The 25,139-nt window shown below is 42.1% G+C and overlaps 1 protein-coding gene across 1 annotated transcript in view; it reads left to right on the forward strand.

Annotated features, from left to right (window-relative positions):
- Positions 1-24,673, forward strand: part of BICD2 (BICD cargo adaptor 2) — a 79,155-nt gene extending 54,482 nt beyond the window's left edge. Inside the window, exon 8 of the mRNA XM_058301471.2 lies at positions 24,590-24,673. Coding sequence (XP_058157454.1) covers positions 24,590-24,601 — 12 coding nt within the window. The 3' untranslated portion in view covers positions 24,602-24,673. The remainder of the gene's footprint in view (positions 1-24,589) is intronic.
- Positions 24,674-25,139: the final 466 nt, after the last annotated feature.

The raw sequence follows: 25,139 nt of genomic DNA on the forward strand, positions 1-25,139 counted from the left end.
CCTGGGGTTTCTTTTGTGTCTAAGGAGCCATCTTTACTCCTCTGTGTTCTCCTGGCTGAGGTCCTCTCTTCCCAGGGCTTGCTTCTCTTTCCTCTTCGTGCTGACTTCCTGGGGCTCTAGCTTAGACTTCAGCATCAAACTCCAGCATCAAAGCTCTAACATCAGAGACCCTCAACTCTGCCCTTTGTCATGCCTTTTATCTGTGAGTCCCCACCCCTTTAAAGCCCTAATCATAACTTAATGATGCCCATGTACAGACCAGATTACAAACATAATCCAGTGTCTTTTTAAAATTAATAACCATAGCAAGCTGCTACAGTTGCGTACATCATCTTCCTTGAACACATTACCTATGTTCATTTCCTAAGAAGCATATTTATGTAACCACCTTAAGTGCAGTTACCAAGTTCAAGAAAGTGGCATTGATCTTGAGCTTACAGACTATTTCAGCTTTCCCATCTCAACCACTCCCAAGCATACCATTAGGAGGGATTACTCATTTACAATATCGCACCCCCACCGCCCTCCAGCACCGCCAGTCAGCCTAGAGATGGGCCTGCTCAGGAGGGCCTGGGTGTCCCTGTGCTGCCTTGGGGAGACCATGACACATCGGGGAGATGCAGCCAGATTCGGAAGCCGGGGAGGGTGCTCGTGCCTGGGGGCAGGTGACCCGAAGCGCAGCATGGGACTCAGAAAAGGCTCTGGGATTGCAACACCAGTCGTGTGCCTGCCAGTGACCCTTATGTTCTCTCAGGAAGCCCGTGTCAGTGTTCAAAGAGCTGGATCTCTGTTAGCAGGGAGGGGTCAAATTAACTGGGAAATCCAGTCCATGGGCATTAGGCAGCCTTTAAGAACAAGGCCAGGGAAGTGGGCGTCTGCCTACCACATGGGAGGTCCGCGGTTCAAACCCCGGGCCTCCCTGACCTGTGTGCAGCTGGCCCATGTGCAGTGCTGATGCGCGCAAGGAGTGCCCTGCCACACAGGGGTGTCCCCCGCGTAGGGGAGCCCCACGCGCAAGGAGTGCGCCCTGTAAGGAGAGCTGCCCAGCGTGAAAGAAAGTGCAGCCTGCCCAGGAATGGTGACGCACACACGGAGAGCTGACACAACAAGATGACGCAACAAAAGAGACACAGATTCCCGTGCCACTGACAACAACAGAAGCGGACAAAGAAGAACACACAGCGAATGGACACAGAGAACAACAACTGCGGGGAGGAAGGGGAGAGAAATAAATAAAAATAAATCTTTAAAAAAGAAAAAAAGGCCACTCCGAGGTTCAGACGTGAAACAGTCTGTGTGCAGCGGGTTCCCGTGAGAATTACACGAGCTAGATGTGTACGTAGGAGATGGGTCTGGTATGACAGCACGGGAGAATAAATCCATAGCAGGTGTATCTCACGGTGTCCAGCACACGTCAGCAGTCGGCAGCGATGCCCTCCTGTATCCGGTCCCCGGGGCAAAGGTACCTGTGCGTTCAACACGACTCAGCGCGGCTTCTCGGCCATTCCGGGGAGGTGTCGCAGCATCGAGGTCCAGGCTCGAGCCAGCTGTCTCCAGGAGCTCCTGGAGGACCCCGGAGCCAGGCTGGGAAGCAAGACTTGGGCAGGATGCAGGCCCGGGAGCGCCCCTGAACAGCACAGCAGCCGCCAGCCCTTGGGTCGAGGGGAAGGTCCATGAAGTGACGGAGAACTGTCCATTCACTGTCCCCATTGCAGGGGCACGGGTCAGGGGTGCGGGAGGCCCTGGGACCGTGGCTCCCGCCTTGGTGCGGAGACACTTACACTGTGCCGGAGCGCTCTGTGGCACGAGCTGCCCAGGGGACGCGGCCTGGGCGCTGTGGGAGGAGCCAGGTGAGCAGCACATGGCCCTGCCGTGCACGGGGTGCGTGGGGGGGCTGGACCCCCAGGAGCGGGGTAGTTGGGGAAGCATTGCACTATGTGGTGGGCAAAGTGTTTTTCGTAGGGAGGTGACACAGCCCTGGGCGGTAACGGTTCGCACCCGCGACAGGAGGTTCTGTGCACAGCCAGGTCCATCTCGTCCCCTCTGCTCAGCTGGGAGGCCTTGCTGCTGGATGTCAGACCCCATGTCCCAACTCCAGGTCCAGTATAGCTACTGAGAGGCAAGCGCAGCTGCCCGAGACACCCTGGCCACGCTGGCCGAGGGCCAAGGAGCCACCCCAGGGCCTCCTGGACCCAGGCTGCCCATGCCCCACAGCGCTCCTGGAACCGGACCCAGACCCTGGGCAGTGACCCAGCAGAGCCCTGGCCTCCTGCCGGCAGGTCGTCTTGAGGCTCTGTCTTCCCCCGCTGAGGAAAGAGCCCTCTCCTGCCCCCTGGCCGGGAGGGATGGGGACATCCGTCCAGGACGCACTCTTGCTCTCGGCTGTCAGCTCCTGGCCCTGCCCTGAGCTGCTGCCCAGGAGCTGCCGGCCCTCCTCGCAGGCCGTTCCCAGCAGCTCCCCTCCTCACCTGCTTCCCCAGCCAGGCCGATCCCCACCAGCCTCGGCCGTGCATCCAGGCCCCTGGCCGTCCTCCAGCCCAGCCCGTGACCGGGCCCGGCCCCTCTGCACGACGGGCTCCTCTCCCCGGGTCTTCCAGAAGCCTGGCCCCCCTGCCAGGAGCCCGGGCCCCCCGAGGATGGCTCTAGAAAGGCCAGACAGGAGCTGGGCCACCACGACGAGGCCAGCGTGTTCGTGCTTCAACAAGAAGGCGGCGCAGAGCCCGGGCCTCGAGCCGGGAAGGGCGGCCTGGAGAAGTCCCCACGCATCCCCACAGCTGGGGGCCCCAGGACGCCTCCCCCCACCTCCCAGAACCTCGGGTCCCAGGAAAAAAAAATCTAACAAAAAATCCCCTAAAGTACTTCAGCCATGCTAAACAGAGAAAAGTGTTCCCTTGTGAAACACCTAATATGGTAAAAGTGATTGATGAGTGAAACCCATGGAGAAGTGTGAAGTGAGAAAGAACTGAGGGAAATTGTCCACCAGAATATAACCATGAAGCAGAAAAAACTACTTGTAGCGTAAGTCTACCCTCCAAACTGAATTAAATATTAAACAAGGATTTGAGAGTGTGCAGGATGACCTTGAATCATAAGTTCAAAAACTAAAAATAGAAGTGGACCAAAAAATAGGGAGAAATGAAAAAGGAGTTGCCTAAACCCAGGAAAGACAAAGGGAGAAAAGACAAAATTTTCTTAAAAATGAAAAATTATTCTGTGTCCAAGGAGACTAGACTTAAATGGAAATTTAATAAGGGCCCTCCAAGAAAGGTGGGAAAAGAAACCAAGACAATAAAAATGGCATGAAGAAGTAAGACAGGTTAGAGAAAAAATTGTGGAAATGGAAGAAGGCAATTTAACAGAGTTCAAAGAATAAAAACAACAAAAGGTAGTTAATATTTGAAATCCAATAAAACTTTGCAGGAAAAAAAAATGTTCCGATACCACACATCCAGGTCTTATTGGGTATCTGGAAAATTGAGTGATCACTCTGAGACATACTCTAGTAAAACCATTAGATCCTTTATCAGTTGACGGACATTTAGGTTGTTTGTACTTTGGGGTTATTACGAATAATGTGGCTATGAGCATTCATATACACTCAGCCTTTCTGGATGAACCCCCTGGAAGATGGAGCTTCATCTGCCCATTTGCTTACTAGGAGAACTTCAGCAAAAGAACTGGTGGTGAGCACTTTAAAATATATAGATACACATCTAAGACTAAAACCAAGGGTGGGGATGAAGGTAGAACACTAGCATATGAATGTTACCTATTACGGAAAGTATAAATAATACAATCAGAAAACGGGGAGAGAGGGAAAGAGGAAAATAGAGAAAGCTCATTGTCATATAAGATCAAAATCTTTAAGTAAGAAAGAAGCACACGTAAATGTTAAGGATATTGTGCTGGGTATCCTTTAAATTTGCTGTTTGCATCAAAGTTTTCATAATGAAGGAAAAAAAAAACTTTTCAAAATATGGATAAACTTATTCAAAGGAAATGAAAACAAAAAGCAGGAACAGTGATCCCAGGAGTAGAAAAAGTAGAATTCAAGGCCAAAAGCATTAAATAAGATAAAGAAGGACCCTTTTTATGTCAAAAGTCACAATTTACAATGATGCAATTACACATGAATACTTATGCATCAAATAGCATAGGAAGCAACTTATGTAGGTAAAGCTACAGGAGATATAAGGAAACAAACACAATAATAACAAAGTTTTAATACATTGTCAGTACATGATGGATAAAAATAAGATAGTGGATAAAAATAAGGTAGAAGGTGTAAACAACATAACCAATAGAGTAAATCTTATGGATGTTTTATTAGAGTTCTCTGGGGAAACAGAACCAACAGGAGATACCTGTAAATAGTATGAGATGTTATAAAATTGTCTCACGCGATCGTGGGATGCCCAAGTCCCAATTCCATAGAGCAGGCAGAAGCCAGGTGTTCTGATGAAGGTCCTTGAGTTTCCCAGGAGATGGTGGCTGTCTCAAGTACAGATGGGAATTCTCTCTGAACGCTGAAATCACTTCTCCTTTTAAGGCTGTCAACTGATTGGATGAGATGTCACTCATTGCTGAAGGCAAAATCCTCAGTTGATTGTAGATGTAGTCAGCCACAGATGTAATCAACTCACTGATAAAGTCCATGAAATGCCCTTCTATTACAATTAGCCCAGTGCTTGCTTGACCAAACAACTGGATACCAACTTGGCCAAGTTGACACATTAGTCTGACCATCACAGATGTGTACTGAATTCTACACCCTAGGAGAAAATACATTTTCTTCTCAAATACCCATGGCACACGTGCAAAATGGATCAGTACCTTCATAAATCAGAAATATTCCAAACACTCTGTTCATAATGCAGTAAAATTAATTTCACTAATAAAGACAGAAAGGGCCTCCCATCTGGAAATTTAAAAACTGTCCTATTAACTCATGGGCTTAAGGAGAAATTCAAACTAAAGTTACAAAATTAAAAACAAAAAAAAAACACCAATGAGAATGAAAAAAACTACTTTTCCACAAACTATGCTATACATATAAATCAGCAATCACAAGAATACTATTACAAGAAGCACTTTCCCATTAAAATTAAAGACTAAGAATAAATTAATTAGAACGTTACCATATGACAGTTTGATGTTATTTTATGAATCCCAAAATGAAAAAAGATTATATTCTTGGACTAATCCATTCTTGTGGGTGTAGGGCCCTTTTGATTGGACTATGAGGCATGAGCCAACTTGGGTCTTCACAGAGGAAGAGACACACAGAGACAGGAAGCTGCCATTTTGACCCTGTCATGTGAGAGAGGACTCAAGCAGCCAGAGCTGGAGCCCAAAGTCCCCAAGAGGCTGGGACCACAGAGCAGCTCGGGGCTGAAGAGATGAGTCGCCTCTGATGCCTGGCTGCCCACAGCTGAGCTCTGAGAGACAGTATATTCTGGAGGGGAAGGCGGGGACCTCAGCAGAGATGGGTTGCCTTCTTCACCACATGGCAGGACACCGGGATCTCCAGTAGTTGACTTTGGAGGGACACATCTCTGATGATTTGGACATTTCATGGCCTTGGAATTGTAAACTTTTATCCTAAATACAATCCCCATTACAAAAGCCAACCTGTCACTGGTACTTTGCACGAGCTGCCCCGTGGCAAATAAGGCAGTATATATCCAAGAGAATTGAAAATATATTATGTTCGGGAAACGGACTTGGCCCAGGGGTTAGGGCGTCCGTCTACCACATGGGAGGTCCGCAGTTCAAACCCCGGGCCTCCTTGACCCGTGTGGAGCTGGCCCATGCGCAGTGCTGATTCGCATAAGGAGTGCCCGGCCACGCAGGGGTGTCCCCCGCGTAGGGGAGCCCCACGCGCAAGGAGTGCGCCCTGTAAGGAGAGCCGCCCAGCGCGAAAGAAAGTGCAGCCTGCCCAGGAATGGCGCCACCCACACTTCCCGTGCCGCTGATGACAACAGAAGTGGACGACAACAGAAGTGGACAAAGAAACAAGACGCAGCAAATAGACACAGAGAACAGACAACCGGGTGGGGGGGGGGGGAATTAAATAAATAAATCTTTAAAAAAAAAAAAAAGAAAATATATTATGTTCATAAAATAAGAATTGTAGCAGCATCATTCATAATAGCCAAAAAGTGGAAACAATCCAAATATCAAATGAGTGGATAAATTGCGGTATATCCGTATGATGGAATATTATTCAGTCACATAAAGGAATGAAGTAGTGATAGATGCTTCATCATGGATCAATCTTTAAAACATTCTCAAGGAAAGAAGCCAGACACTAAAGGTCATATACTGCATGATTCCTTTATATGAATTCCAGAATAGACAACTCCATAGGGATAAGGTGCATTAGTGGTTGTCTAGTGTTTGAGGAGGAGCAATGAGGAGGGGCCACTTAATGAGTATGGCACTCATTTTGGGGGTGATTATAAAAATGTCCTGGATTTAGATAGTGGTGGTAGTTGCACATCACTGTGAATATACCAAACCACCTAATATTACACTTTAAAATGGTTAAAATATTGAATTTTATGTGAATATTATCTCATTAAAAAGTAAAAAAGTAATGAAGTACTGCTATATGCTAGTTGGATAGACTTGGAAAACATTATGTTTCTTAACATTAAGAAGCCAATCTTAAGTGGGTACATTGTATGATTCTATTTATATGACTGTCCAGAATAGGGAAATCCATAGAAACAAAGTAGATTACCTATTGGCAGGTGCTAGGGGAAATAGGAATGGGGGACTGACTGCTAAAGGGTATGACATTTCTTTTATAAGTGATGAAAATGATCTGGAATCAGATAATGGTAATGGTTAAACCACAAGGAAGGAAATAATAATGATAAGATTAGAAAATGGTGCAGAGAATAGAAAAACTATATATAATCTTAATAAATTTTTAAAAATTAAGAAAATTTCTGGTTCTCTGAAAAAATCAAAATAGACAAACCACTAAATAACTTAAGAAAAATAAGGGTACAATCATGCATATACAGAATAAGAAATTACAAGAGGTAAGTAGCTATGTAACAGGAATTTTTAAAATTACATGACTATTTTGCAGAATGCTTTGTAAGTAAATATAGAAACCGGGACGAGAAGGGTAATTTTACAGGGAACTACAGATGACCAGAATTGGCCTCATTACAGTTAGAAAGCTTAAAGGGACTAATTTAACTATCCTACAAAAAAAGGTTGATGAAATATTTTAAAATTCTGAGAGCCAGGCTCCACCCTGAACAAGGTGGTGGCATGAGGTACTTCAGGGCTCCTTCCTGCCCCCCACCCCTAAGCTCTGAACAACCAGAAAGAACGGGCAGAAACGATTTTTAAAAGCTGCACCCCCCCAAAAAAAAACAAAACAGACTTCAATAACAGGGAGAGTATTAAATAAAAAACACTTCTAAGCAGCGGGCTCTCATGGCACTTGGTGGCCTCTCCCTCCCCCCGCTGTGTCTCCAGCCTGGTGTACATACCTGATTCTGGTTTTGGAGCAGAGCAAATCTTGTGTGCATACTAGGAGCACGGATGCCTGGCCCATCGGTGTGGTGGTGGCCTGAGAGACTTGCTGTCCCAGAACTTGCGCTGTGGGTAGAAGGCAGCTCACGGAGTTCTCCTGCACAATGCTATGGGAGAACAGTCTAGGAAATACAGTGCAGTGCCTGGGGCCTTGAGGAAACTCTTTCCTAAGGAAAGGTGAACCTTCAGAACACTGTAAATGGAATTCCTGAGGTCACAGGCACATGTTAAGAGACATGTGCGGTAAGCATCAGGGAAGCCCCTATGCTTGGCCTGCAGCTATTTTTGCAACTCAACTCAGTTCATGCATAAAGTGCTGAAGGAGGGAACTTGCAGAGTCCATTGGAAAACACTAGGAAAGGGGTGTTTTATTTCCTCCTCTTTTTTTTTTTTTTTTTCTTTTGAGGAAATGAAGCCTTCTCCTGGAGGTGAAACAATTGCATTCAACTACATATCCAGGGCAAGAATCATACGCAAAAGAGCTGAGAAAATCTGACCAGGGCTACTCTAAAGATCCAGAATAAGTTGGACCAAGTGTCAAAGAAGAGCAAAGTCAATCAACATTAGAACCCTAGGCAAGAGGGAGAAACTGCTCTTCCGAGTTAACGCAACAAAATAATCAGATCCCAGACATCAGCAAAAAATTATAAGCCATACTAAGAAACAGGAAGATATGGCTCAGTCAAGGGAACAAACTAAAACTTCAGAGGAGACAGAGAATTGGGAACAACTAATCAAAGAAGTTCAAATAACTCTCCTAAATCAATTCAAGGAGATGAAGGAAATTATGTATATAGAGCTCAAGGATATTAAGAAGAAAATGTGTGAACATAAAGAAGAATTTGAAAGATTAAAAAATAACAAATTATGACAATGAAAGGCACACTAATTGTAGAAGTCTGATATGGTTATGAATTCCAAAAAGTAGATATTGCATTTGTTCGTAATCTGGTCTGTACCTGGGCGTGATGACGTTATGAGTAGGGCTTTGATTGGGCCACAGCATTAGGGCCCACCTTGGGGCATGGGGACTCACAGATAAAAGACATGGCAAAGGACAGAGCGGAGGGTTTTTGATGTTGGGATTTTGATGTTGGAATTTGATGCTGAAGTCTTAAGCTGGATTCCTAGGAAGTAAACTCACAGAGGAAAGAGAAGCAAGCCCCAGGAAGAGAGGAACCCAGGAAGCCTGAACCCTGGCAGATGTCGGCAGCCATCTTGCTCCAACACGTGGCAATAGACTTTGGTGAGGGAAGTAACTTATGCTTTATGGCCTGGTTCTATGTAAGCTCCTACCCCAAATAAACACTCTTTATAAAAACCAACCAATTTCTGGTATTTTGCATCAGCACCCCTTTGGCTGACTAATATGCTCATGAAAACTAAAAATACACTATGGGGGAACTTCGGGAAGATGGCTTCAGAGTAGGGCAACAGGGCTCAGCTCTCTCACAGAAACAAAAGATAGATGGCAGGAAGCTTTCTGAGGGAGCTGCTCTGGGGGTCTGCATATGAGGAGGGCCAGGGACAGACTAAGAGCCAACGTGAAAACTGTGTTACTAGGCCCCATGGCCAGGACGGACGCCCAACCCCACGCTCAAGACGACCTGGGCCAGCCCATGGCCCGCTGCAGCCAACCGAGAGGGGAACAGCCGTCTTCCTCCCGCTGAGGAGGGAGAGTGCAGTGGAAGGAGAGCGGTTTCTCTTCAATAATTTTGGCCAGCGGAATCCATTTTGAATCAGACCAGAATTCACCAGCTAGCGGAGGTCGAAAGGGACACCTCCTTGGAAAGGCTAGCCAAAGGCCCCATCTGCTGGCAGGTTGGGAAACTGCAATAGATACAAAAAGGTCTTGGAACGCCCATGTCCAGGCGCTCTCAGATCTGGTCTGTGCTGCATTAGTGGGTCCCTAGCCACGTTTTCATAACTTAAGCCGGGCAATCTTAAAGATTTAGAATAAGTTGAAACAAAAATCAAAGAATAACTGTGAAACGAAACCATTAGGCAAGAGAGAAATTGACTGTCAGAGTAAATTCACCAACATAAAATCAGATACCTAGACATCAGCAAAAAAATTATTAAGAAACAGGAAGATATGGCCCAGCCAAAGGATAAAATTAAAAATCCTGATGAGATACAGGATTTAAGACAATGAATGATATTCACACAAATCTCCTAAATGAATTGAAGGAATTAAACGCAAATACGGCTTAAGAAAGGATATTAAGAAGACACTGGGTGAGCATAAAGAATAATTTGAAAGTCTGCAAAAAAACAGAACTTCTGGAAATGAAAGACAAAATAGATGAGATTAAAAATATATTACATGGGGAGCAGGTATAGCTTAGTGGTTAAGCTCCTACTTCCCATGTAGGAAGACCTGAGTTCAATCCCTAGTCCCTTAAAAAGCAAAGAAACAAAAAACATCAGAGGCATAAAACAGCAGACTTAAATTGGTGGAGGACAGAATTTGTGAATTGGAGGAAATAGCACCTGAACCTGAAAAGACAGGAGATCAGTAAAAGAAAAAATATTTATTGGAGCAGAGTCTCAGGTAAATTAAATGGCAATGTAAAACATACAAACATATGTATTATAGGTGTCCTAGAAGACAGTGGACAAGGGTCAGAAAAAATATTTGAGGAAATAATGACCCAAAACTTCCCAACCCTTATGAAAGACATAAATATCAATAAACAATGGGAAGCAGGTTTGGCTCAACGGATAGAGCATCTGCCTACCACATGGGAGGTCAAGAGTTCAGATCCAGGGCCTCCTGACCTGTGTGATGAACTGGCCCACGTGCAGTGCTGATGCGCGCAAGGAGTGCCATGCCACTTGGGTGTCCCCTGTGTAGGGGAGCCCCACGCACAAAGAGCAGCTCACCACATGGGTCAGGAGGCCCTGAGTTTGAACCCTGGACCTCCCATTTGGTAGGTGGACACTCTATCAGTTAAGCCAAATCCACTTCCCTCTATATTAGTCTTGACTCTATTCCCAAGGAAAATGGCTCATCTCTCTTCCCAGAGTCCCAGACAGAACTCTCTTTCCTGTGTGTCTTCTTGAGTGAGTGTCCATTTATATTAGCTCACCAAGGGGGCAGGGTCTCAAAGCAGGCTACGCCTAACTGACATAGCCCAATCAGAAGCCTTAGAATGATTTTATCAAGTAAACTTAATCAGAGACCCTCACCAAATTTAATACAATCCAAGGGCATCATACCCAAAGGAACAGACCAGTTTATAAACATAATTTTTCTCTTTTTGGGATTTCTAAATAATCTCAAACTGCCACACCAGGGAAGCTCAATTAGACTAAGTGCTAATCTCTCATCAAAACCATGGAGGCAAGAAGGCGGTGGTATAATGTATTTAAGATTCTGAAACAGAAAAAATGCCAGCCAAGAATTCTTTATATGGAAAAACTGTCCTTCAAAAATGAGATGAGTTTAAAGTCTTCACAAACAAAAACTAAAAGAGTTGGTGACCAAAGGAAAAGATTTACAAGAGATACTAAGGGGAATTTTGCAGCCTGAAAGGAAAAGACAAAGGTGGGACATTGGAGAAGAGTGTAGAAATTAAGATTATTAGTAAGAGTAACTAAAAGACTAAAAAAAAAAAAAAAAAAGCAGGCAATATGAAGATATGACAATGGAAAGCCCAAATGATAAAATGGACAAAGTAGGCAATGCCTTTACAATAATAACATTGAAAGTTAATGGATTGAAATCCCCAATCAAAGCATAGAATGACAGAATGAATAAAAAAATATGAGCCATCTATATGCTCACCTTAGCTGCAAAGACACAATCAGGCTGAGAGTGAAAGGTTGGAAAAAGACAGCCCATGCAAACAGAAGCCAAAAAAAGATCTGGAGTTGTGATGCTAATCATAAACAAAATAGATTTTAAATGCAAAACTGTTACAAGTGATGAAGAAGGTAATAATATAGTAATAAAAGGGCCAATTCACCAAGAAGAAATAATAATATAAATATTAATGCACCTAACTTGGGTGCCCCAAAATACATGAAACACTCACTGGCAAAGCTGAAGAGGGCAATATATGTCTCTGCAATAATAGTTGGAGACTTCAATACACTAAGCATTGGGTAGAACATCTGGACAGAGGATAAATAAGGAAATAGAGAGCTTGAATAATATGATATATGAGCTCAAACAAACACATTTTTAGAGAATTACACCCCAAAACAGCAGGATATACATTCTTCTCAATTGCTCATGGAAGCTTCCCCGAGAAAGACGATATGTTGAGCCACAAAATAGGTCTCAACAAATTAATTTAAATCATACAAATACTTTTTCTGATCAGAATGGAATGAAGCTGGAAATCAGTAACAGGAAGAAAAAGGGAAAATATACAAAAGATGAAGATTAAACAACACACTTTTAAATTATCAGTGGGTCAAAGAAGAAATTGGAAGAGAAATCAGTAAATATCTCAAGATGAATGAAAATGAGACTACAACATATCAAAACCTATGGGATACAGCACAGTGCTGAGAGGGAAATTTATAGCCCTCAATGCTTACATTTAAAAAGAAGAACTAAAATCAAAGACCTAACTGCACACCTGGAGGAACTAGAAAAAGAACAGCAAACTAATCCCAAACCAAGCCAATGGAAAGAAATAATAAAGATCAGAGCAGAAATAAATGAAATTGAGAATAAAAAAACAATAGAGAGAATATTAACAATATCAAAAGTCAGTTCTTAGAGAAGATCAACAAAATCAATAAACCCTTAGCTAGACTGAGAGAAAAAAAGAAAAGAGGCAAATTTTAAAAATCAGAAATGAGAGGGGAGACATCACCACAGATCCCACAGAAATAAGCATGATCATAAGAGGATACTATAAGCAACTGTATGCCAACAAACTAGACAATGTAGATAAAATGGGCAATTTACTAGAAACACACAAACCACCTACACTGACCCTAGAAGAAATAGAAGAGGGAAGTGGACTTGACACAATGGATAGGGCTTCTACCTACCACATGGGAGGTCCGTGGTTCAAACCCTGGGCCTCCTTGACCCGTGTGGAGCTGGCCCATGCACAGTGCTGATGCGCGCAAGGAGTGCCGTGCCACGCAGGGGAGTCACACGCATAGGGGAGCCCCATGCGCAAGGAGTGTGCTTGGTAAGGAGAGCTGCCCAGCACGAAAGAAAGTGCAGCCTGCCCAAGAATGGTGCCGCACACACGGAGAGCTGACGCAGCAAGATGATGCCACAAAAAGAAACACAGATTCCCAGTGCCACTGATAAGGATAGAAGCAGTCACAGAAAAACACACAGTGAATGGACACAGAGAGCAGACAACTGGGGATGGGGGGAAGGGGAGAGAAATAAATAAAAATAAATCTTAAAAAAAATAAAAGAAGAAATAGAAGACCTTAACAAACCAATTACAAGTAATGAGATTGTGCACAACACTGTGATTATACTAAAAGCCATTGATTATGTACTTTGGATAGATCATATGGTATGCAAATATATCTCAATAAAACTGCTAAATAAATAAATAAATCCACATACCAGATAAAGTCCAAGAATAGCTAAGAAAAAAAAAAGGCATTGGATAGATAGTATGGTATGTGAATATATCTCAATAAAACTATTTTTAAAAATTATTTTAGGGAAACGGACTTTGGCCCAGTGGTTAGGGCGTCCGTCTACCATATGGGAGGTCCGCGGTTCAAACCCCAGGCCTCCTTGACCCGTGTGGAACTGGCCATGTGCAGTGCTGATGCGCGCAAGGAGTGCAGTGCCATGCAAGGGTGTCCCCCGCGTGGGGGAGCCCCACGCGCAAGGAGTGTGCCCGTGAGGAAAAGCCGCCCAGCGTGAAATGAAAGAGCAGCCTGCCGAGGAATGGCGCCGCCCACACTTCCCGTGCCGCTGACGACAACAGAAGCGGACAAAGAAACAAGACGCAGCAAATAGACACCAAGAACAGACAACCAGTGGTGGAGGGGGGGAAATTAAATAAATAAATAAATCTTTAAAAAAAAAAAATTTATTTTATTTCTCTCCCCTTCCCCCTGCCCCCAGTTGTCTGTTCTCTGTGTCCATTCACTGTGTGTTCTTCTGTGACCACTTCTATCCTTATCAGTGGTACCAGGTATCTGTGTTTCTCTTTGTTGTGTCATCTTGTGTCAGCTCTCTGTGTGGGCGGCGCCATTCCTGGGCAGGCTGCACTTTCTTTCATGCTGGGCGGCTCTCCTTACGGGACACACTCCTTGTGCATGGGGCTCCCCTACGCGGGGGACACCCCTGCATGGCACGGCACTCCTTGCATGCATCAGCACTGCGCATGGGCCAAATTCACATGGGTCAAGGAGGGCTGGGGTTTGAACTGCGGACCTCCCATGTGATAGATGGATACCCTATCCATTGGGCCAAGTTCGCTCCCCATACTACTTTAAATAAATAAATAAATGTGCAAGAATTGCCAGAAATAGCAGCTATGTACAGGTGGGGAAGCATAGAGATTGAGAGGTGATAATTTTTAAAAAATTATTATTATTGAAATAATGAAAATCCTCTAATAATTGAAATGATGAATATACAACTATGTAGTTATGCCAGATACCATTGCTTGTACACTTTGGATGGAATGTATGCTTTATTAATATGTACCAATAAAATTGATTTGTTTTAAAAGAGAAAAATCACTCAACGTAATGTCCTCTAGGTTCATCCATGTTGTCATGTGCTTCATGACTTCATTTCCTCTTACAGCTGAATAATATTCCATCATACGTATATCCATTCATTAGTTAATGGACTCCTGGGTTTCCATTTTTTGGTAATTGTGAACAAGGTACTATGAACATTGGTGTGCAGGTGTCTGTCTGTGTCTCTGTTCTCAGTTCTACATTCCCACCAAACAGTGAATAAGTGTTCCTGTCTCTCTACATCCTCTCCAATACTTGTAGTTTTCTGTTTTGTAATATTGGCCATTCTAACAGAGGTGAAATGATATCTTATTGTAGCTTTGATTTTCATTTCCCTAATGTCCAGTGATGCTGAGTGTATTTTTTCACCATTTGTATCTCTTAATTAGAAAAATGTCTATTCAGTTCTTTTGCCCATTTTAAAATCAGGTCATTTGTCTTTTTATTGTTGAGTTAGGATGTCTTTATAGATCATGGATATTAGACCCTTGTCAGATGTGTGATTTCCAAATATTTTCTCCCATTGAATAGGCTGCCCTTTTACCCTCTTCACAAATTCCTTTGCAGTGCAGAAGTGTTTAAATTTAAGGCAGTCCTTGTTCTATATATTTAGGATTTCTCTGGTTTAACTGCTCAAACCAGGGCTAAGGACACACTATAGGGGTGCTGGCAGTTTTCAAGGGCCTTGGAAAGGGAGGCAGTAAAAGTCCCTGTTTACCTCTTTATTATTTTTCCTTTTTCGTGCACTTTTTTGGTCTCGCCTCTAGATGGCTCTCTTTGGCAGACTTCTTAGCGCAGACCCCAGGTGCTATGGGGGGGTGGGCGGGGGAAATGCATTCAGTGTAACTCCTCAGGTGGGTGGGTGGTGCAGAAGCAATGTCCTCAGGGCTGGCCAAGGCTCACAAACTTTCTAAGAGCTGCTGCAGTCCATAAACTGCTATTTTACCCTTAGCCAGCTACACCCTACCTCCCTCTGCCTCTTCAGCAACCAGCCCAGGACTATAGGGAGGTTTTTTGAGGAGGCAAATTATCTTTAGCTGCCTGTCTGCAATCAGGGCAAACAATGTCACAGCCCCACCTGGCCTGGAAGTGTGCAACCCCTCCAACCAGCAGACCAAGTTCACTGGCCAAAATCTGAATTCGTTGTAGGCTGTGGCCCTCCCTTTCCCCTTTCTTGGGGAAGAGGACCCCTGCAACCCCTCAGTCTGCAGCCACTGAAATCCACAGCTGCCGCAGTCCAAAAACTGCTATTGACTCCATAGGTGGGGGGATGGCCACCTGCTGCTGCTTTTGCAGCTCTAATCGTGGGATTTTTCAGCCAGCTGAAATGCCTTTCCTTCACCCGTCTCTCTTCTGGGTGGTGTCTCACTTCCCTTGCAGCATTCCCAGAGAGTTTCTGCCTGTCCTCTAACTTTTTTTTCTGGGAGAGAAGCAATCCCTCTGCCTCTTTAATCCTCCATCTTCCCAAAAGTATCTTCATTCATTTATTTTTTTATTTTACGTTGTTGTTATTTAGGAGGTACCAGGGATCGAACTTGGGACCTCGTACATGGAAAGCAGGCACTCAACCACTGAGCTACATCTGCTCCCCAGTGAGAGTTGGGTTTTTTGTTTGCTTGGGATTGAACCCGGGATCTCATGTGTGGGAAGCAGGTGCTCAACCACTTGAGCTACATTCACTCCTCTTTATTTTTAAAAGAGCTTTAGATTACATAAACGTTACATAAAAAATACAGGGGATTCCCAAATATCCCACCCTATTTCCCTCCTACATTTTCCCTATTAACATTTTTCATTAGTGTGGTACATCTGTTACAATTGATGAACACATACTGAAGCATTTCTACTAAGCATTATCTGTAATTTACATTATGGTTTACACTTTGCACTGCACAATTTTATAGGTTGTATCTGTCATTGCAATATCATGCAGAACAATTCCAATGTCCCCAAAATATCCATGTTACACCTTTTTCCTCTCCCTCCCCTCAGAACCTCTAGTGACCATTGTCTTTCTATCAATGTTATAATTTCTTCCATTACTAGAGTAATAATAAGTCTACTTTAGTTCATAGTTGCATTCCTCCCATATGTTTGTTCACTCCTCAATATTGAGGACTTGGAGATGGTGCTGCCCCTTCTGATTCTGATTGAGAGAAGACTTAGATCCCATGGTGCAGATGGATGGAACTGTCTTGCTTGTAATTGTAGACACTCTCTGTTTTGGGGGATGAGACTTGCCCATTATCATTCTTTTGTTAGTTATCCTGGGCAAGTCCAATGAACTGGAGAGTAGGTGTTGGATGCAGTCTAATGTATATTTAATCTTATCCATCATGTCTTTCATTCCCATAAGCTCTGTTACTTTTCTTCACAGGCTTTCAAATTGTTCTTTATGCTCACACAGTGTCTTCTTGATTTCCTTTATCTCTTTAGTCATATTTTCTTCAATTCTTTGAATTGATTTAGGAGATTTGTGTGATTATCATTGATTAGTTGTCTTAAATCCTGTCTCTCATCAAAATACTTGGTTTGTTCCTTTGGGTGGGCCATCTCTTCCTGTTTCCTAGTATGGCTTCTAATTTTTTGCTGATATCTAGGCATCTGAATATGTTGGTGAATTTACTCTGGTGGTCAATTTCTCTCTTGCCCAGCATTTTTTTTCATGGATCTTCTTTGCTTTTTGGTTCGACTTATTCTGCATCTTTAAATTGCCCAGCTTAAGTTATCAAACTTAGGTCAAGGACTCACTAATGGGGCACAGATTTTTCTTCCAGGAGTTTGGGCTAGGAGAAACCTAAGAGCAGTTTTTCACCTTGCAGTTTCCAGGCTGGCTAGCAGATGGCACTTGTTGGCGAACCTTCCATGGAAGTGTTTCTTTCAACCTCTGCTTGCCTGTTTTTCTGGTCTTGTCAGAACCAAGATTCAGAGTGGGCTCTGCTGGCCAAATTCACTGAAGAGAAGTCTCTTTCTGCCCTCTGCCATAACCTCCACCTTCCCTGGAAGGAAGTCTTCTCTTTCCCTCTCAGCCGACTGCAGCAAACCATGGTTTTTATTCGGGCTGCATGCCTTGTGGGTGGGGGGTGGGTACCCTTCCTGGCTTCCCCGAGGTTTAGTTACTCATCATTGTCATTTCAGATTCTTTGTCTCTCTGTCCCTTGCCCTCTTGGGGATTGAACAGCACGTCCTGGTCTGCTGACCCCCAAAGTTAGTCCCTTAGATAGCTTTTCTTTAGCCCTGCCTGCTTACTGTGATGCTTTCTTTCCAGAAGTTTCCAGTATCCTTTCTTGTTAAAAAAAATTCTGAAAGATAGGAATAGAAGGAAACGTTCTCAACATGGTAAAGTGCATATATGAAAAACTCACAGCTGACATTGTACTCAATAGTGAAAGACTGAAAGTTTTCTCTTTGAGACTGGGAACAAAATGAGGATGTCCACTGACACCACTGCTATTCAGTATTGTGCTAGAAGTCCTAGCTAGAGCAATTAGGCAAGAAAAAAAAGGCATCAAAATAAGGAAGGAAGAAGTGAAATTTTTGCTATTCATTGATAATATGATCCTATACCTAGAAAATCCCAAAATATCCACAAGAAAGATCCCAGAACTAATAGAAGAGTTTAGCAAAGTGGCTGGACACAAGATTGACACAAAAAAATCAGTGGCATTTCTATATACTACTAATGAGCCATCTGAAGAGGAAGTCAGAAAAAATTCCATTTATAATAGCAATTAAAAGAATCAAATATTTAGAAATAAACTTAAACAAGAAAATAAAGGATCTCTATTCAGAAAACTATAAAACATTCCTTAAAAAAAAAAGATGAGCTATATAAATGAAACCAATATTCTATGTTCATGGATTGGAAGAATAAATATCGTACCATTAAGATGTCTTTTTTACCTAAATTGATTTACAGACTCAACACAATCCCAATAAAAATTTCAACAGCCATTTTTACAGAAATGGAAAAGTTAATTTTCAAATTTATTTGGAAGAGTAATGGCCTCTGACTTGCCAAAAATTTCTTTAAAAAGAAGAACAATGTTGGAGGACTCTCTTTTTCTGACTTTAAAGCATATGACTTAGTTACAGTAGTAAAAACAGCATGGTAGTGGCATAAAGATAGATATGTTGACCAGTGGAACTGAATCAAGAAATTAGAAATGGATTCTCATGTCTATGGTCGAGTGGTTATTGACAAGGTTCTCAAACCCACCCAACTAGGTCAAAACAGTCTGTTCAACAAATGGTGCTGGGAGAAGCAGATATCTATATCAAAAGAAAGAGGACCCCATCTCACACCTTATACAAAAATTAACTCAAAATGGATCAAGGACCTAAATATAAAAGCTACAATCATAAATGTCCTAGAATCAAATGTAGGTTTCTTAAACTTCACACACAAAGCATGAGCAATGGAAGAAAAAATAGATAAAATTTTTTTCAGTAAACCCAAATTTTCTATAAGAAAATATTAAAAAAGATAAATGGGACCTTCTAAAAATTAAATACTTTTGTGCTTAAATGACTTTGTTAAAAAGGTGGAAAGGCAGCCTATAGTGGGAGAAAATTTTTGGAGATCATATATCTGATAAGTGTTTTAACTCCATGTTAAAGAGATCAAGCAACTCAATGATAAACAGACAAGCAAACCAATTAAAAATGGGCAAAAGACTTGAATAGACATTTTCCAAAGAAGAAATAAAAATAGCAAAAAAAAATCACATGAAAAGATGTGCAACATCTCTAGCTATTAGGGAAATGCAGATCAAAACTACAATGAGATATCATTGCATACCTATTAGAATGGTCACTATTAAGAAAACAGAAAACTACAAGTGTTGGAGAGGATGAGGAGAGCTAGAAACATGTATTCACTATTGGTGGGAATGTAGAATAGTACAGCCGCTATGGAGAACGTTTTGGCAGTTCCTAAAAAAGTTGAATATAGATTTGCTACATGACCCAGTAATACCACTACTGGGTATATACCCAGAAGAACTGAGAGCAGTGACACAAACAGACATCTGCACACCAATGTTCATAGCAGCATTATTTATGATTGACAAAAGATTGAAACAACCCAGGTGTCCATCAAGTGATGAATGGATAAATTATGATGTATACACACGATGGAATATTATGCAGCTGTAAGAAGAAACAAAGCCACGAAGCATATGACAACATGGATGAACCTGGAGGACATTATGTTGACTGAAGCAAGCCAGAGAAACAAGAACAAATAAAGTATGATTAGCCATTATGAACTAAATATATTGTGTAAACTTACAGAATTAATAACTAGAATATGGGTCACCAGAAAATAGAATGAGGTTAGCGAATGGAAAGCTAAGGGTTAGCTTTTGCAGAATTGGTTTTTAAAAGTTGTGTGTTTATCTTTGGAAATGAATAGAAAAGATGAAAACACATCATAGTGTTTGTAACTAGCAGTGCTATTATATGGGTATGACCATTGTCGAAATGGAAAGTCTAAAGTCATGTATATTACTAAAAGGAAAGCTAAAAAATGTAACATGGGACTGGATAGCTAGGTAAAACCTCGTGTGAAGTATGAATATGGGTAATTTTGTATACATGATGGTTTTTCTTTGAAACAGAAATATTATTATGTTAATGTTATGAGATGTTAATATCAGGTAAAAAAACACACACATCATGCTAAGTGAAAGAAACCATACACAAAGTTCTACATATTGTATGATTCCATTTACACAAAATGTAAATATAATCAATTTATAAAGATGAAATTAGATTAGTGGTTATGTAGGGCTGGGGAAGGCTAGAGAGATTGAGAGGTGACTGCAAAGGGGTGTGGAGTTTTGCTTTGTGTGTTTTCTTGGAGTAATGATACAGCTCTAAAATTTTTTGTGGTGATGAATGCACAACACTGAGTATACTAAAAGTCATTGATTGTACACTTTGGGTAGATTGTATGGTATGTGAACATATCTCAATTAAAATGGTTAAAAAAAAGCTTACAAGGGAAGCGGATTTGGCCCAATGGATAGAGCATCCACCTACCACGTGACTCGTGTGATGTGCAGACTCATGCACAGTGCTGATGTGCACAAGGAGTGCCCTGCCACACAGGGGTATCCCCCGCGTAGGGGAGCCCCACGCGCAAGGAATGCACCCCTCTAGGAAAGCTGCCCAGAGCAAAAAAAAAGTGCAGCCTGCCCAAGAGTGGCGCCGCACATACAGAGAGCTGATGCAGCAAGATGACGCAACGAAAAGAGACAAAGATTCCCGGTACCGCTGACAAGAATGCAAGCAGTCACAGGAGAACACACAGTGAATGGACACAGAGAGCAGACAACTGGGGCGGGGGGTGGGGGTGGGAAGGGGGCGGGAAGGGGAGAGAAATAAATAAAAAATAAATCTTTAAAAAAAAACAACAGAAAAACCTTACAAGATAAAAAATTCAGTTAACTATATAACCTGAAGGACAAATATCCACCAACCACAAACAACTTGTCTAATCTTTTCCTTTAAAAACTCTTGCCTGAAATGCCAAGACAGGACACAATTTGAGTTGCAACTTGAATCTGTCTGCCCCAAGTTGCAGTTCTAAGACCCCCAAATAAATATCTTTGCTGCCTTGGAAAAAAAACAAACATACAAAAAAACCCTGGAATGAGATATAACTTCATGCCTTACAGAATGGCCATTATTTAAAAAAAGAAAAAGAAAAGTACAAATACTGGAGAGGATGCAGAGAAATGGTGTGATGGTTAGCCTAAAGTGTCAACTTGGTCAGATAATTGTGCCCAGTTGTTTGGTGAAGAATCACTGGGCTAATTGTAATACGAGGACATTTATGGGCTTTAGTCACCAGTGAGTTTACTGCATAGACAGTTGATTACATCTACATCAACCAGGGAGATTTTCATCCACAATGAGTGATGCTGTATCCAATCAGTTGAATGCCTTAAAAGGGGAAGTGATTTCAGTATTGAGAGAGAATGTCCCAGCTTGTCTTTGGACAGTCAACGTCTGCTGGACACTCTCAAGGACCTTCATTGGACTTTCATCAGAGCCCCTGGTTTGCAGCCCTCCTGTGGAACCTGGACTGGTGCGTCCCCATGGTCAAGTAAGACTCTTATAAAATCTTACTATTTACAGATATCTCCTGTTGATTCTGTTTCCCTAGAGAACCCTGACTAGTACAAATGGGAATACTCCTTCACTGTTGGTGGAAATGTAAAATGGTGCAGCTTCTGTGGAAGACAGTTTTTGGCTGTTCCTTAGGAAGCTAAATATAGAACTGCCGTATGACCTGGCAATCTTGTTACTAGGAATATATTCAGAAAACCTGAAAGTAAGGATGAGAACAGATATATGCACACTGATAGTCATAGTGGCATTATTCACAATTGCTAAAAGATGGAAACAACCCAAGTGTGCATCAACTGATGAATAAAGTGTGGTATATACATATGATGGGATACTATTCAGCTAGAAGAATAAATGGGCTTGGGCTGCATATGACAACTTGGACGATCCTTGAGGATATTATGTTGAGTGTAAATATTGTATGGTCTCACTAATATAAACTAAATACGGTGAGTATACTCATGGAGTTAAACTATAGAGTATGGATTATTAGGAGATATAATGTGGGTTTGGAAGGAGGAGCTAATGCTAAATATATGTGGAATGGTTAATAAAGGGGATTGTAAGTGTGGGGAAATGATTAGCGTTGGCACATTATAGTGAGTATAATCAACACTGCTGATTTATAAGTGTGATTGTGGTTGGAAGTGGTCATCTAGGGAGGTTAATGTCAACTGAAATAAAGCTAGAGGATAATCTATGGACTGTATAACAGTGATTTTGGTGGTGGTTGATGATTGTGGTTAATAGTAAAAATACAAGAATGTTCCTCAATTACAAGGTGTTAAGAGTATGGATATACATGGGAAAATATAACTAATGTAATGTATAGACTATAGTTAACAGTAATATTCCAATATTTTTATAGCAATGGTAAATGATGGACTATATCAATACCAAGGGTCAATAATGGAAGGTATAAGAGGATATGGGATTTTTTCTTTTGGAGTAATGAAAAGATTCTGAGTGGGCTGAGTTGATGACAGCACAACTCTGATGAAACTGAGAGCCGCTGAGTGTACACTTGGCTGGATTGTACAAGGTAGGGGACTATATGACACAGCAAACTCCATGGTGAATGATGGACTGTGGTTAACAGTGCATATATGAGAATGTTCTCCCATGAACTATAACAAATATCAATACAATACATGGTGTTAATAATAGGATCATTTGTGGGGGGAAATACACCATATATAAGCTATGGACTAAAGATAGCAGGAATATGATGATGTACTTTCATCATATGTAACAAATGTGTCACAACAGTGTATGGTGTTGGTGGTGGGGCAATGTACTGGAATCCTGCATGGTATTCATGATTGTTTTGTTAACTCACTATTTCTCAAATAAGTAAATTAACTAATTGTTAATAAAAATACACTAGGGAAGCAGGTGTAGCTCAAGTGGTTGAGCGCCTGCTTCCCGTGTATGAAGGCCCAAATTTGATCCCACGTGCCTCCTAAAAACAAACAAAACAAAAAGTACAGCTCTCATTGGGGAGCAAATGTGACTTATTGGTTGACCACCTGCTTCCCATGTACGAGATCCTGGGTTCATTTCCCAGTACCTCCTAAAAAAAACACACTAGATGCACACAAAGGTAGATTTGAACTGACAGAAGAAAGAGTCAGCAAGCTAGAAGGCAGGACAATTGAAATCATACAGCAAAAGAAAAGACAGACAAAAGAACAGAAGAAATTGAGCAGCGTCTCAGAGACATGAGTGACAGCATGACGCATTCAAATATTTCAGGGACAGCATGGGTGTCCCTGAAAGAGAAGAGAAAAGGGGCAGAAAGAATATTTGAAGAAATAATGGCCCAAAATTTCCCAACTCTTGTGAAAGACATAAATATACATGTCCAAGGAGTATAATGTACTCCAAATAGGATAAACCCTCATAGACCTACTTTGAGACACATATTAATCATCATATTAAATGCCAAAGATAAAGAGGATTCTGAAATCAGCAAGAGAAAATATGTTGTATACAAGGGATTCTTTTTTTTTTTAAGATTTATTTATTTATTTTATTTCTCTCCTCTTCTCCCACCCACCCACCCACCCACCCCAGTTGTCTGTTCTCTGTGTCTATTTGCTGCATGTTCTTCTTCGTCCACTTCTGTTGGTGTCAGTAGCACAGGAATCTGTGTTTCTTTTTGTTGCGTCATCTTGTTGTGTCAGCTCTCCTTGCGTGTGGTGCCATTCCTGGGCAGGCTGAACTTTCTTTCGCGCTGGGTGGCTCTCCTTACAGGGTGCACTCCTTGCACATGGGGCTCACCTACGCGGGGACAACCCTGCGTGGCATGGCACTCCTTGCGTGTATCAGTACTGCGTGTGGGCCAGCTCCACACAGGTCAAGAAGGCCTGGGGTTTGAACCGAGGACCTCCCATGTGGTAGATGGATGCCCTAACCACTGCGCCAAGTCTGCTTTCCCTTACAAGGGATTCTTAAGAAGACTAAGTACCAATTTCTCATCAGAAACCATAGAGGTAAGAAGGCAGTGGTATATATTTGAGGTACAAAAAGAGTAAAATTTCCAACCAAAAATTCTTTATCCAACAAAAGTGTCCTTTAAAAATGAGGGAGAGTTTAAAATACTGATAGATAATCAGAAACAGAGTTTGTGAACAAAAGGCCTACCCTACAAGAATTACTAAAGGGAGTTCTTCACAGTGAAAGGAAAAGACAGGATAGAGTGGCTTTGAGTAGTATGAAGAAGTGAGGATCTTCAGTAAGTGTAACTAAAAAGCTAAATACTTTTAGTTTATGCATCATCAGTATATAACTCTACTATAATTTCTGTAAGAGCAAATACAATTGAACAGGAAAATTTCACATATCCTGATAATGGACATAAAATATAAAGAGGTAATATGGGGGATAAAAAGCAATGTAAAGAGGGGAAACAGGAGGATATGGGAGCAAAAATCATGTGTATGCTATTGAAGTTCAGTTATAGATGTTGGTTGTATAACAAACTCTAGGGTAATGACAAAGAAAGTATTTTTAAAATACACCAAAACTGACGTGAGAAAGGGATCAGATAGTTGCAACACAAAAGATTAACTCTACAGGAAAGGAAGCTGCAGTAAATGAAAAGAGAGACAAAAATATATAACATATAAAACCAAAGGACAAAATGGCTGAAGTAAGTACTGGCCTTACAGTAATAACGGTGATTTTTTTTTTTTTTTAGGCAAAAGAGTAAAGAGTTTATTAAGAAAAAAGAAAATGAGGAAAGTACATGGTTCAATGCATGGGCCGCCGGCATACTGAAGGGTGAGTTATGTGCCTGGGTGAAGTAACCTGTGACCCCAGGTCAGTACTTTTTAAAGTCTTTCCTCTTTCCTCTTTATAATATTGGGGCAGTTGTTTGCAGTTCTGATTGGCTACCCCACCTGTCATTTTTCAGGGGGCCAATGGTGAGGCCTTTCGAGGGTATCCAGGGAGGGTATCCCTTGACCCTGAATGGGATTCTCATTCCAAATGGGATTCTCATTCCAGGGTCTCGTGGGATCCCTCAGGAGGTTTCTGGGTGAGGCCTCCAAGCCATGTGGTCTACTGACCATGTTGTCCACCAGCCATGTTGTCTACAACATGACCCAAGTCTTCCCTTTCACTATACGAACCTGCCTCAACTCCCTCCTCAGGGGGTTTGCACACTTATTCTTAAGGGGGTCCCAAAGGGTGATGGCCAATCTTCTGTAGCTATTTCCTCTGATAACACTGATTGTTAATGGATTAAG

Source organism: Dasypus novemcinctus, chromosome 8 (genome assembly GCF_030445035.2).
Source record: "Dasypus novemcinctus isolate mDasNov1 chromosome 8, mDasNov1.1.hap2, whole genome shotgun sequence".
NCBI classification, from domain to species: domain Eukaryota; kingdom Metazoa; phylum Chordata; class Mammalia; order Cingulata; family Dasypodidae; genus Dasypus; species Dasypus novemcinctus.